Raw genomic sequence first — 14,839 nt, 5'->3', positions numbered from 1 at the left:
GGTTATCCACTTTGGGAGTAAGAACAGGAAGGCAGATTATTTTCTGAACGGTGTAGAGTTGGGTAAGAGAGAAATACAAAGAGATCTCGGAGTCCTTGTTCATCAGTCATTGAAGGTGAAACAAGTGCAGCAGGCAGTGAAGAAGGCTAATGGTACGTTGGCCTTTATTACAAAGAGAATTGAGTACAAGAGCAAGGAAATCCTCTTGCATTTGTACAGAGCCCTGGTGAGACCACACCTGGAGTATTGTGTACAGTTTTGGTCTCCAGGGTTAAGGAAGGACATCCTGGCTCTAGAGGAAGTGCAGCGTAGATTCACGAGGTTAATTCCTGGGATGTCTGGACTGTCTTACGCAGAGACGATAGAGAGACTGGGCTTGTACACGCTGGAATTAAGGAGATTGAGAGGGGATCTGATTGAAACATATAAGATTATTAAGGGATTGGACAAGATAGAGGCAGGAAACATGTTCCAGATGCTGGGAGAGTCCAGTACCAGAGGGCGTGGTTTGAGAAGAAGGGGTAGGTCATTTAGGACAGAGTTAAGGAAAAACTTCTCCCAGAGAGTTGTGGGGGTCTGGAATGCACTGCCTCGGAAGGTAGTGGAGGCCAATTCTCTGGATGCTTTCAAGAAGGAGCTAGATAGGTATTTTATGGATAGGGGAATCAAGGAATATGGGGACAAGGCAGGAACCGGGTATTGATAGTATTGATCAGCCATGATCTCAAAATGGCGGTGCAGGCTCGAAGCGCCGAATGGTCCACTTCTGCACCTATTGTCTATTGTCTATTGTCTATCCTCCCTAGTTTACTACTTAATTTGCCCCATGTCCGTCCTGCAGGAGTCATGCTGCATACGATAACGCTCAATATCCCACCCTCCCTATACTGTGCAAATCGCCCCAAATCCTTCCCAGCATTCAGCCCACACCGGCACACATAGACAGAACCTCTTCACGCACGTCCACGCTCCGAGCAAGGGGACCCGCATCTAACTGATCCTACAATCCCGTCTCAGGCGCAAAACCGGGACTGAAAGACTGGAGAGCCCGGAGCCTCTGGTTGTCCGGCAGAGCTGGAAACCAGACATTTCCCACTGCAACCCACCCTCGATTTATACAAACCCGAGATCAGACCCTTCCTCACCGCCGCTCGATCAGGAGTACCGCCGGCGTCAGCTGGAGTCGGCACCGCACCTGAGCTTTGCAGGAGGTTCTCCGTGGCTGGAGGTCACTAGGTCAGAGCGTTTGGCTGTCCGTTTCTTTCACTGTGACACCACGAACTCCACATCAACTCCATCCAAACCACCCAGTGCAAACTTTAATGACGAACAAACCATAATTGCTCTCATTGATCAGCGATCTGAATGATTCTGTCGCTTTTAGAGGAAGGGATACCTAAGGTCGACATGGTGAAAGTGTTTAGTTTCCCAGGAGACAAGACTAGGTACGAGAGGTGTTCTGTTACCTGATGCAATCTGTGTTTTCCCTGCTGGCAATTCCAGTTAACATCAATAAAACTGCCAGTTTATTAAAGTTCTAAACAACGGGACTCTGCACTGAGTGCAGCCTCTCCATCCCAAAGCAGATCACCCTGGACAGTCCTCCCCTCTGATAATGCATTGATCACACTGCACATGCCCACATTCCCAGATGGGAGGTGTTTTCCTTTGCATTCTTGGTTGAATCAGTTTCGGGATCGGGAAAATGTCCTCGGGCGGGGAGCCACGGGATGGATCACTGACTTCGAGGTGAAGACATAAAGTTCTAATCGGTGAGTATTGAGACCAGTCCCGAGTGAGGAGATCTGATGCTGGACAGTGAGTCCCGTTAACTCACTCGAACTGGCGGCCTTCACCCCGCTTCCTGGACAGAACCTGCTAGGGTCAGTCCGGGTTGTGAGACCTTCACACCAAACCGCCTAAGATGAACTGCTGCTCAGTCCCTGTTGCCTGCTCCGCGGGAGTGATGGGGATGAGGCGGTGGTGCTGGGACCACACCCATCTTTCGCCCATTTGGTCAAGGCTGTGAAATCTACATCTGTGACATCCTTTCATTGTGGGTCGGGAATATGTTTTTCCTGACTCCATTCTACTCTTCCAACCTGCCGAAATGCAACCAGTGTTTCCGGATATATTATCTATTTGTGTGAGAATTTTATCTTTTCTATTTTTCTGGGCTACTCAAAAATGTGCACATTTCAATTAAGCCTCCCTCCAGAATTCTCAGTCTATCTGATATTTCGCCATAATTAAAATGAGGATCCGGTTTATTGCCACGGGAGACCCTCCACCAGTCACAGGATCCTGTGTCCCCCTCTCATTTTACCACAGATCTGCAGCATCTGCGGGTTTCATTTCAGCCCCGCCACCCCCTGTACTGATGATGCAACAATCACTTTGCGCATGCTCACTGTTCCAATGCGGGCGGTGGCTTCCTTTCCATTTTGTGTTGGGATAGTCTGCGGGGTCGGGATTGGGAGAGGACCCTCGCTCCCTGGGGAAGTGAGCCGGGGGAAGTATCGCTAGCGCAGGTTGAATTAAATGCAGAATGAGGCAGGGTAAAAGGAGCCATTACGACTTTAATTTCATTGTTACCGAATGTTGCTGCGTTACTCTTGGTCATAATTAAACTCACAGTACATGATGTACAGCTTTGTTATTCGCTTTTTCGGTTATCTTTGGTGAGCCATCATTCAGTAACAGCCCAAGAAGGAGTGCTGCATGTTTGTTTGTTTTTTAATTCTCTGATCACTGCCCCTCAGTGAAAGAGACTGTTCCTGTGCTATACTGTTCTATGTTCTGTGTCTGTTGTCGAGAGATTTCAGCGGAACGGAGGCAAAGGGTGTGAGTGGGAACAGCAGGTCAGCTGGAGTCCAGTTTTTGGAAATGTGAGATCACCGACTTCTGTAGGAGAAACAGAAGCAATGGGTGTGTTTAAATGGTGAGAGAATGAGGTGCAATGGGTAGGGAAAGAAGTCAAAAGTACATTGTATTGATTGTAAGGCTCATTGGTATAAGACTGAAAATTACTTGAACAATTATTTGTGCTTTGGTGAGCTTGTACCTAGAATATTATGTAAATTCCCGCTCCCCATACAAGCACGGGTTATACAGACCAAAGAGGAACTCAATGGGTCGGGCAGCATCTGTGGAGGGAAATGGACTGTCAACATTTTGGACCGAGACCCTCCCTCTGGACCAGGGGTGTCAAACTCATTTTAGGCCGGGGGAACGATCATTCTCTGTGGGGCGAGACCAACGAGATCCCGCAGGTGAGAATTGAGGCCGGTCCCGAGCGATGTTGGGCAGTCATTCCCGTTATTTCCCTGAACAACCGGCCTCTCCCTGCTTCCCAGACAGAACCTTCTGGGTGGGTCCGGATTGTGGGACTTTCACACCGAACCGCCTAAGATGAGCCGCCGCTCAGCCCCTGGTGCTGTGGTCCTAGGAGAGGGATGAGGTGGTGAGGCCGGGAGTGAACCCATCCATTGAGATGTATCCGGGAAATTTATCTCCATCACCTGGCCCGGTAGCGGATCCAAACTTCACCTGGATTGATGCCTGAGGTCGATAATTGTTTCCGTGTGTCTGGGCTCCTAAAAATCTTCAACACTTCACTTAACTCTCCCTGGAAAGATCCAACACGGCAACCCCGGCTGTCTATTAATTTCCACGCAATTAAAATGGGAAATCTGTTTATGATCGTCATGTATAGAGGTTCACTGAAAATCTTGTCTTGCACACCAACCACACACATCAATTCATTAAACAGTACACTAAGATGATACAAGGTAAAATAATAACAGTGTTACAAAGCATTATGGTTCCAGAGAAAGTGCAGTGCCGAAAGTGTAAGGTCACTTCAAGTAACACAGTGTGGTCAGCTGTCCATCTTATCACACTGGGGACATTCAGTTTGCCTATATCAGCAGAATGGAAACCGTCCTTGAGCCTGGTGGTACATGGTTTCAGGGATTTGTAGCTTCTCCCCGATTGGGAATGGGTGAGAAGTGAGAATGTCCCAGATCGTGTGGATCTTTGAGTACACGGCCAGCTTTACTGAGGCAGTGGGAAGTGTAGACAGAGTCCATGGAGGGGAGGTTGGTTTCTATGATGTGCTCAGCTCTGTCCACAGCTCTCTGCAGTTCCCTGCGGTCATGGGCGGAGCAGTAGCCAGATGAAGGTGTCAGGTATCTGGATGGGATACTTTCCATGGTTGATAACATTTGGTTCGGGGAGAAGGGTAGATGCCAAATTTCCTGTTGATCTATCTAGGTCAATTTAGAATGTTTTATACAGTAGTGTCTACTATTAATTCAGTATCTGTGTATTCCTGGAGTACCATCAGTGACCGTCCTTGATTCCTTCTCCCATCTGGTTCCATCTTCTTATCCCCTGCCCATCTTATTCAACCTCTGTCCAGTCTGTATCCCACCACCTCAATGATATATATCAACCATCTTGTTCAACCTCTGTCCATTCTGTATCCCACCACCTCAATGATATATATCAACCATCTTGTTCAACCTCTGTCCAGCCTGTATCCCACCACCTCAATGATATATATCAACCATCTTGTTCAACCTCTGTCCAGTCTGTATCCCACCACCTCAATGATATATATCAACCATCTTGTTCAACCTCTGTTCAGTCTGTATCCCACCACCTCAATGATATATATCAGTAATCTCTTCCATCGTTGTCTTCATTGTGAAGTATTTTGTCTCACTGAGTTATTTCTGAAATCGGCGTTTGTTACCTGGAAGTACCAAAGGATTTATTGAATGCATCATGAGTTAAGGTAAGGGCAGCCATTACAATTTTAGTTGCAAGGTTACCAAATGGCCACTGTGTTAATCTTTATCAGACGGAGACTCTCAGTGTTTAAAGCTGAGTCTGTTATTTCCTTTTTTGATCATGTTTGGAGAGGCAGTTTCCCTGTTGCCAGGAACAACCCACATAATCTGTAGGGAGTGGTGCAAATTTTTCTCTGGTCACTTCCCCTCATTGACAGTTAGTGGCCTCGGGAGCAGATGTAACTGACTGATAGTGGGGTGGGAAGGATGTTGTGAGCATTAACTGTATCGACTGTATTAACCCTGTGTCAGAATGCAGACAAAACCAATGAATGTGGCCATTACATTTGTGCAACTTTGTTAAGGCCGTCACAAATACCTTGTAATCAGTCAATCGTTGTGCGTCATTTGAAGTAAAAAGAGAAAATGCTGGAACTGTTCAGCAGATCGGGCAGCATCAGTTCTGATACTGGGTCTTCCACAGTTTCTCTTTCCACAGATCCAATTGATGTACCGAGTTTCCAGCACTTTTATTTCAATTTTATATTAAAAACATTTTATTCCTGTTAGCTGGTAAGTCATGTAATGATTGTGTTGTGCAATATCCCATTTTCGTAACTTCAGATATGCCACCAGTTCTGATCCCACTGTGAGAACATTTATATCTGACAAACGGCTGTACGAACCCATGTCCTTCTCTGATGCAGAGGTCACTGACACCCCCTCTCCATTCCCAATCTGTACTCGCAGCCCATGACGGTGATGGCTGTCTAGGTTCTGGGACTCAGTAACAAACACAATGTTAACAGCAAGATTAGACAGTAATTAATATGCATGAAGAGAAAATTCTTGCTTCCTGACATATCCTGTCAGATCCAATGGACCTGACAGATCCAATGTTTCTCGGAATGGCAGGTGGTGACTAGTGGGGTGCCACAGGGCTCGGTATTGGGACCACAGCTGTTTACCATTTACGTTAACGATTTGGATGAAGGCACAGAAAATAACATCAGCAAATTTGCTGATGATACTAAGCTGGGTGGCAGTGTGACATGTGATGAGGATGTTAGGAGAATTCAGGGTGACTTGGATAGGCTGGGTGAGTGGGCAGATACTTGGCAGATGGAGTTTAATGTGAATAAGTGTGAGGTTATCCACTTTGGGAGTAAGAACAGGAAGGCAGATTATTTTCTGAACGGTGTAGAGTTGGGTAAGAGAGAAATACAAAGAGATCTCGGAGTCCTTGTTCATCAGTCATTGAAGGTGAAACAAGTGCAGCAGGCAGTGAAGAAGGCTAATGGTACGTTGGCCTTTATTACAAAGAGAATTGAGTACAAGAGCAAGGAAATCCTCTTGCATTTGTACAGAGCCCTGGTGAGACCACACCTGGAGTATTGTGTACAGTTTTGGTCTCCAGGGTTAAGGAAGGACATCCTGGCTCTAGAGGAAGTGCAGCGTAGATTCACGAGGTTAATTCCTGGGATGTCTGGACTGTCTTACGCAGAGACGATAGAGAGACTGGGCTTGTACACGCTGGAATTAAGGAGATTGAGAGGGGATCTGATTGAAAAATATAAGATTATTAAGGGATTGGACAAGATAGAGGCAGGAAACATGTTCCAGATGCTGGGAGAGAAAATGCTGGAAACGTTCAGCAGATCGGGCAGCATCTTGGACAGTTCTGATACTGTGTCTACCACAAATCTTTCCACAAATCTAATCGGACGAAACAAGTTTCCAGCACTATTATTTCAATTTCATATTAAAACATTTTATTCCTGTTAGCATACAGGAAATGTGAGGGCCAATTGTGCTGGGCAAGACCTCATTTACAATAAGATAATGATAAATTAATTTCGGTTTAGTTGCAGGAGACAATGTGAAATGTATCCCCGGTATCTGGTGACTCACGCCCACGTTTTCCAGCCCGATCATTGGTCCAGTCAGATGATCATCAGTTTCCCGTTCTGTCATAGGTGGATAGAGTGTTAGTTTTTGAACTCTGATTGTCCGAAACACTGCATCATATTACCGGTATCAAGGAGTCCTGGAAGAGTTGCTGTTTGGGCTGTAATCGTTGGAAATTCCGGGCGTAAGGAGCTCTTAGTATGGAGCTCTTGGATTTGGCCAAGGTCAGTACTTCTACATATGGGAAGTACTTCTACATTCCTCCTACCAAATGAATCAGAATTCTCGGTAATCTGGACATCGGTTGTGGGTATATCCCTAAATGCACCACTTGCTGTGAGATGTGTGGACGATGTGCGAGGCTTCAGGCGTCGGTAAGTGACAGGTTCAGCTGTGTAACACTGTGAGGGTGGGTGATGGGATATCATGGTTTTAGATCCTAGTAAAATGGACCCGGGGATGAACCGGCCCAGGTTTATGAGGTGTTGAGCGAGTATTTCTGGTCTGGGGGTTCAGTGTTCAAACCGTGTATGGAAACTCCCCCTCACTGTCACCTGTCTGTCAGGCAGTGGAAATCTAACAGACTTTGATGCTGAAGTTCTGCAGTAAAAACTGGAAATGTTTAAAGTCATTCTGACGAAAGATGTGAACCTGAATCGTCAAATTTGTTCCTCTCCCCACAGCTGTTCCTTGCCTGCTGAGTGTTTCTGCTAATTCCAGTTTGTTTTTATCACATTCAAACTAGAATAGTTTATATTTCCTGAAATGGACCTGATTTAATCTGGGAATGGAAATGGCTCGTTTTGTGAGAGTAGAACAGTAAAGAAACCACAGCTTTTTCCCATTAAATTATCCTGGTGCAATTTGCCTGTTATTCCTGGGAATGTTTTCAGTGCAGTTGTCGCTAACAAGGTCCACATGAATAATCTCAGGAATTATCGGCTTTATGTACGAGGAGCATTTGATGTCTCTGGACGTGTTCAGTGGAGTTCAGACTGGGTGCTGGGGATGGTTTGGGGAGGTAAAGTAAACATACTGAATGCTGAAAATCCTGGATACAGTGGACATGCGGAATCTGCAATCTGAGAGCACAGTCTCAGAGTAAAGATGCTTCCCTTTAAAACTGAGATGAGAAAAATCTCTTCAGCCGAAGGATGGTTGCTGTGTGGAAATTGTTGCCGCAGCAGGTGGTGGAGGCTACCCTTTGCGTATTTTTATAGCAGATTTAAATCTTTTCGTGATTGCTCAATAGCTTCAGGTTTACAGGATGAAGACAGGAATATGGTGTTGGAATAAAAATCATGGTTGAATGGTGGAGCAGACTCAATGGACCGAATCATCTAATTCTCCTCCTACACCTTGTGTCTGACCATAACTGAACGATGACTCCTTCGTAATCCATATCAGGCTTTGTGACGTGTGAAGGGCAATTTCAGATTTGTTCATTGAGATCGTTATATTTGTCTTCAATATTTAAAATTCGTTGACCAGATGGTGGGGTTTGGGCTGGGTAATGTATGGTTATGTAAACCTATTGAATGCTGAAAAGCCTGGATACAGTGGTCATCGAGAGGATGTTTCCATTAGACGCAGAGTCTGTGATCTGACAGCACAGTCACAGAATAAAGCTGCTTCTCTATAAAACTGGGATGAGAAAGATTTTTTGGCCAAAAGATGTCTGATCTGTGGAGTTTGTTGCCGCAGAGCTTGTTTGAGGCAGCCATTTGGGTATATTTATGACAGAGATTAATATATTCATGATTGCTAAGTAGTTTCAAGGTAACAGGAGGAAGGCAGGAATATGGTGTTGGAATAAAAATCAGCCATGGTTGAGTGGTGGGGCAGACCAGATGGATCGAATCACCTAATTCTGTTCCTGCCTTATGTCTTACTGTGACTGATTGATGGCTCCTTCGTATCCCATATCGTTTGTGACGTGTGAGGGACAATAAAAGATTGTTCATAGAGATCATTAAATCTGCCTTCAGTGTTTAAATTTCTGTGAGTTTTGTTCTTAGTAACATTAAGAAGACATGTTTGGTTCTCCTTTTCATTGTTAATGTGCTTTATTATCTGTCTGGTTATAGTTAGACCTGCGGTGAGAGATTTATTGGAAGAAAAACCGACAACTGGAAGCAAACCACGACTGAAAACGAGGGAAAAGCAACAAGTGAACCAGCCGTAGGACGGAGAGCACCAACTGGAGAGAACACCTCTGACTCAGAGATTCCATTGATTCAGTCAGGAGAAAGTTTGGTGAGTCTCATTTACTCAAACACTGGCCCTTTAGACATTACATATCTGTACATAATAAGGTCGGAATCAGTTGGAGTGAGACTGAATGTGCCCAGAAGTACCAGTTATGTCTCTCTCAGACCCAGTTGCAATCACTCCAGGTCTGGTAATTTGCTGTCAGCAGCCCAGCTCTTTAAAACCACACATATTCTTTCAGTGTTTGTTTATTTCAACGTCTTGAAAGTTCTGAAGTAGCGTTTGGTCAGTTCTGAGTATGGAGAGGAAATTAGAGGGGTTTGTTTATACTTACTATCTTTCAAAAATTTATTTGCTTGAATTTACTTGCTGCAAACTTGCTACTCATACCTTGTACAGTCTAGGTGTTTATATTGTCGTGAGACAAGGACTTCAGGGACGAGAGGTCTTCTTTAACTGATATGAATCTGTGCTTCCTCCGCTGGCAATTCCGGTTTACAGTAGAAAAACTGTTGTTTATGAAAATACTAAAAAACGAGACATTGCGCTGACTGAGCCATCTGAAATCAAATCACCCTGGAAACTCTTCTCCAGAAACATTCCCCAGAAAAAGGCTTTGCTTGGAGTAGCTCCTGTAGATGACATCGTTCTGTTATAGAAAATGAGTCGTTGACTGGAAAGAGTGTAGAAAAAATTATATTGATGTTGCCAACACTAAATGCCCAAGTTACACGGAAAGGATGTTCAGGCTACATATTTTATTCTTTGGAATGAAGGAGAATGAGTAGCGTCTTTATAGAAATGTTTAAAATTATGAGAATCTGAGATAAGGTCACTGTTAAGCCTTTTCCCGACATCACTGGTAATGGAGACTAGGGCAACAGAGTTTGGATGTGAGGACAAAAATTAAAAGGGACACGAGCAGCAGTTTTTTCACGCTGAGGTTGGTGATTATGTGGAGTGAACTGCAAGAGGAAGTGGATGAGGCAGGTACAATAGTATCATGAAAAGAGAAGTTGGGATGGATAGATGGTGTGAAGGGGCCTGGAGAGATATGGGCCCATCAGAGGATCTTGGACCATCTTGTTGGTCATGGTCGTATACATGGTCTCGTTGGTCTGAATAGTCTCTATCCCTAGTCTATTAATTTGTGACTCCATCAGGAGGATCGCCGGATATCATGGGCAAACATACCGATCAGACTTGGAAGATAATGTTAACTGGGGATGCTTGGTCGCTTAGTCAACAGCTGTTCTGATATACTGTAAGAGATGGAGATACTGTCATATTTGCAAATGCATCATACTCTCTCCGACTCGCTGTTTGTTTGTGTGCAATACAGAGCATCACCATCAGGCGGAGGTTTCGTGCACCGGGGCCTGAGTGTTACAAGAAGACGACGACAATCAACAATCGTCAGTCACCGGCAAAATGGACACAGGTATGATCACTGGGATCTTTATTATTAAAATTCTACACTGTTAGTGCATAATAGTTCAGATGGAGACAGATACACAGGCGCCAACAGGGCAGAGAAAAATGTCATCAGACAGGATCATTGACCCCACGGATAAAGAGGCCTTGATTAATGGATTGATCCAACAGGGACCTGACGCTGGTAATGGTGGAATCACTCCGCTCCCCGTGCAAAGCTTCACTTGAATGAAAGGGGCAGAAGGTTGAAATCCATGTGCTTGTGAAACACAGACATGAATGTGACGGCAGTCGTGTGAGTGATGTAACAATTCAGGGAAAACTCAGGTTCTCTTTTACCTCTATACAGTCCCTGAGGTTGAAGACACCTCCAAAGTTCATTGATAAAAATACTGGGACATTACCAGATTTCATAGATTGCGAGATAGCACAACATTTCAGCTTTTAGAAGGGCAACTTTGTAAAATTAAACCAAGGCAAGTCTTGAATATAATTAGTAGAGCCCTGAAAAGTGTTGTTGAACAGGGGGAGCAGGGGTAGAGATGCACAGTGCCCTGAAACTGTTTGCACACGGTACATATGACACGGGAGGGGGTTCATTAAGATAGGAAGCGTACAGAAAGCATTCATGAGGATATCGCCAAGAGTGGAGGGCTTGAGCTTTAAGGAGAGGACGGGCAGACTGGGAATTTTCTCACAGCAGCAGTGTCAAACGGCCACTTACCCTTTGCTGAATCCTCGATCTGTCTTTTACTATCTTGGGAAAGGAACAGGAATATTTAGCTCCCCTTCGAAATTCCCATCACCGGCGATAGAGGGTATTGGTAGTGTTTGCTGTCTTGGTGGTTGAAACAAGCGTATGAGCAAGTGAAGGCATAATGTGTGCCCGTGGAGACAAACTTCTAAAGCGGCACAGCAGAGAGTATCCTGACAGGTGACATCAGGTCTGGTATGGGAACACCAATGCCCATGAATTGAAAAGCGGACAAGAAGTGTTGGATACAGCTCAGTCCATGAAAGGGAAAGGTTTCTCCACCTTTCGGTCCATAAACTCTCCTCAATGCTGCCATCTGGAAGGAGGGAAAGGAACCTTTGGTCTCACACTGTCAGGATCAGGAACAGTTGATACCATTTCTCCAAATGGATCCTGAAACTTCACTCACCTCAACACTAAACTGAACATTGAACACAACCTACCAAAGATCAAAGAGTCTTGTTCTGACTTCCGTTATTTATCGACTTATCTGCCGATTTATCTGTTTGTTTGTTTGCTCTATTTGCAAAGTTGTCATTTGAGTATTGATTGCCTGTCAGTCTTTTCCCGTAATCTTTCATGGATTCGATTGTATATCTTTGTTCTATTGTGAATAAGAGCATATTGCACGACCATTCGTAATAATTTTAATTTTAACCCTGACGATGGTAGTGGAGAAATGATTGCAGCTGTCTGCCCTCAATCGTAATGCACGGTGGACTTTAAAACAGTGGAGGAAAGCTGAGTAAATTTTACAAATCCCTATTATGGTGCAGTGTGAATGTTTGCAACTGAAGATGTAAAAATAAGTAGGATTTGTAATTTGATGAGATGAGAGTGCCTCCTTGAGGAGGATGAAGTAGGTTTTGAGAGTATAGTGCCATAATTCTGGACACTACAGGTACCAGAATTTTCCCAAGATTTCGCTATTGAGCTGATCTGCTACATGACTTTAAATTCCAAGGAGCTCTGATGAGAAACACGGTATAATGAGTGACCATCTGTCTCTGCCTCTTGTCGGCATTGGGATTGTGTTCAACTCTGTGTTTCTAGCTAGAATAACACAGAAATGATAGCATGGAAACATACGCGTCGGCCCACCAAATTCATACTGATCTACATATCTTTGAGCTTGCTCCATTTTTCTGCTGCTTTGTCCAACTTTCCCTCGTAGCCTACTTCCATCTTTTTCCCAGCACACAGCTTCTCAACATTGTAACTTTATTTGTGTTTGCATCCTCCTCTGGCTGCACGGAATTTATACCCATCACCTTCCACGTGAAAAAATGTACTATCTGTCGCTCGAGTTTTTAGACTCCCTCACCCCGCAAAGTATCTACCCTATATACCTTCCTGGTTATTTTATGTACATGTGTAAGGTCACACTTCAAGCCGACATGGTCCATGGCAAACTATCCAAGCCTATCTATATAACACAAAACCCAACATGCCCCGTCCAGTGACAGTTATCATTATCCACTGGACTCTTTTTGGCCTAAATACATCCTTTGAATAGTTTAGTAACTGGAACTCATTGAAGTTCTCGAAAGTTCTCTAAAACTCTCTAAGCGAGACTTTGCCAATGACTCATAGCTGTTACATGACGATCATCATTCAGGGGACGTAACGGGACCCAGGTGACTGGGCACCATCGATCTCAAAGTAATGGACTGACTGTGACCCAGGGGACTCGACAGTGTGCACCTCAACGCGGTGATCAGTGTGTGACCCAGAGATAGTTTATGCCACAGCGGGCGGAGAATGTGTGATCTAGGGTACGGAATTGGGTGTAATCCAATGTCTGATATGTGTGACGCAGTGTACTAGGGAATTTGTGTCCCAGAGAGATTTTCGCTTGTGGGAGATAATCCCAGAGATATTTTCCGGTATCACTTGACACTGCTCCATTAAGATACCATGATCATCAGTGTGTTCAACTTCTGTGTAGCCAGTGATCAGTATTACTGTGTCTATTTTCTGTTCTATTTCTGGGAGTGGATGTGTCCAGCCACCGGCTTATCGGGATGGTCACCCTGCAGGAAGTGTGGTTCACATTCACTAGCATAGTCCCACTTCAAATCTCTTCAGACGCAGTCTCGGCTCCTTTATAATCACCCATTGTGAATCCTTGTTCTGATCAGCTGTAAATCACTCTGTTATAATCTGCAATTCATCATTTGTTTCAGGAAAGCGCTCAAATTGGATACTAAATGTACTCAAGAGACTTCTTCCAGCCAGCTCTTCGAGGGAAGATGATCGGGTTACGGGAAGCAAGGTACCAAGGCAGGCACCAATAGAAAGCGGTCCGGCCGCAGAGGAAGGGGAGCAAAGTCAGCCCAGAGACAGTGACGTCAGAGACACCGGTCAGGACCCTGGAACCGGCACAAGTGAGGCGACTGTCTGTCAGCCCAGAGACAGTGACGTCAGAGACACCGATCAGGACCCTGGAACCGGCACAAGTGAGGCGACTGTCTGTCAGCTCGGAAGCTCATTAAACATGGAATGGTCAAGTCCCCAAGAAAGAGCGGGTGGGTAAAATATGAGGGTGATTTGTTCGCAGAATCCGGTAGCGAGGAGGGAAAATACGAGGCCTTGTTGTGGGGTTTGGTCAGAGGACAGGGGTAAATTGTGTATTTGTGTTACATGTGTTGTAATCGGGCACTTGTTACCCAGTACAGGAAATGTATTACCTGCTCCGATGACTTCCAGTGTGTGCATTATGAGGAAATGCAGCTGTATGGGTGAAGAGAGCATTTCCAGAGGAGAGTTAAAGGAAATGTATTTACCTGGGAGAGAGTCTCTGGGAAGAGCATATCATTGACAGCCCCAGCATTAGCTGCCTATCCTAAATTGAAGTGGGTGGAGCGCTGGGGTGGGGTGAGCTCGTTTTAGATAATGTAATGATGAGAGCACTGTTGGGTAGGTTTTTAAGGCTCCTGCTGGAGCTTGGGACGAAATATGTGTTTGCAGCTGAATGCAGGTGAACTCTGAGATTGGAGACATGATGAGTTTACTGAGTGGCTTGAGAGCACTGAGACGAGGGATACTTGAGTTGTTGTCTACCTTCTCTTTTTTATATTCGTAGAGCCAGAGACTACAATGTCTGACCGCCTGGCGCAGGGGGACGAATATCAACTGTACCAACTGACAAATTTCTACAGGGACAGACTGGAACAAGCGATTGAAGAAAGGGTTGAAAGACTCAGCAGGATGTTGAAAATGGAGGGACATTTCAGTGCACAAGAAAATGAGGTGAGTGTATGTAGTGTATTGTCACAGAACTGCAGCTTTCTCAGGGAATTGTGAACAAAATTAATCTCCTACATATTTTAGGAGCTCAATTTGGTAATGGAGACTCTCATATCTGAATTGTCTCCAGCATATCGGGCTACTGCTGTAAAAGCTTGTTCAGGTGGGAAGCACTAGGAAATATAGGCTGAACGTCGGCTTTCCTATTCGCACCTGCTGTATTTGTGCGATATAAGAGCAGTGACTGCATGTCTGGGCTGTTGAACAGGGATAAAATCTAAAATGAATTTTTCATCTTATCGGAACAGTCGGTCAAACTCATCTGATGAATATCTCAGATTGTAAACTGGGCCAATTGGCAACACTGCAATTACTAAGGGAGCGAAACTTGTTAACCACACCAGCTCTGGTTTCCAAATGAGATCCTAAACAAATGCCTGGCTGAATGTTCTAGTGTTATAGGAAAGTACAGCATAGAAATAGGCTC

At 44.8% G+C, this 14,839-nt stretch overlaps 1 protein-coding gene across 1 annotated transcript in view; it reads left to right on the top strand.

The window, feature by feature from the left end:
- LOC140722974 (NACHT, LRR and PYD domains-containing protein 3-like) overlaps positions 1–14,839 on the top strand; it is a 66,037-nt gene that overhangs the window by 33,329 nt on the left and 17,869 nt on the right. Inside the window, exons 4-7 of the mRNA XM_073037597.1 lie at positions 8,792–8,960; positions 10,258–10,356; positions 13,290–13,631; positions 14,189–14,355. Coding sequence (XP_072893698.1) covers positions 10,347–10,356; positions 13,290–13,631; positions 14,189–14,355 — 519 coding nt within the window. The 5' untranslated portion in view covers positions 8,792–8,960; positions 10,258–10,346. The remainder of the gene's footprint in view (positions 1–8,791; positions 8,961–10,257; positions 10,357–13,289; positions 13,632–14,188; positions 14,356–14,839) is intronic.

The sequence above is a fragment of the Hemitrygon akajei genome, unplaced genomic scaffold (genome assembly GCF_048418815.1).
Source record: "Hemitrygon akajei unplaced genomic scaffold, sHemAka1.3 Scf000096, whole genome shotgun sequence".
Classification (NCBI taxonomy): domain Eukaryota; kingdom Metazoa; phylum Chordata; class Chondrichthyes; order Myliobatiformes; family Dasyatidae; genus Hemitrygon; species Hemitrygon akajei.
Note: the sequence above shows the minus strand (reverse complement) of the source record. Positions and strands in the feature narration are given on the sequence as shown.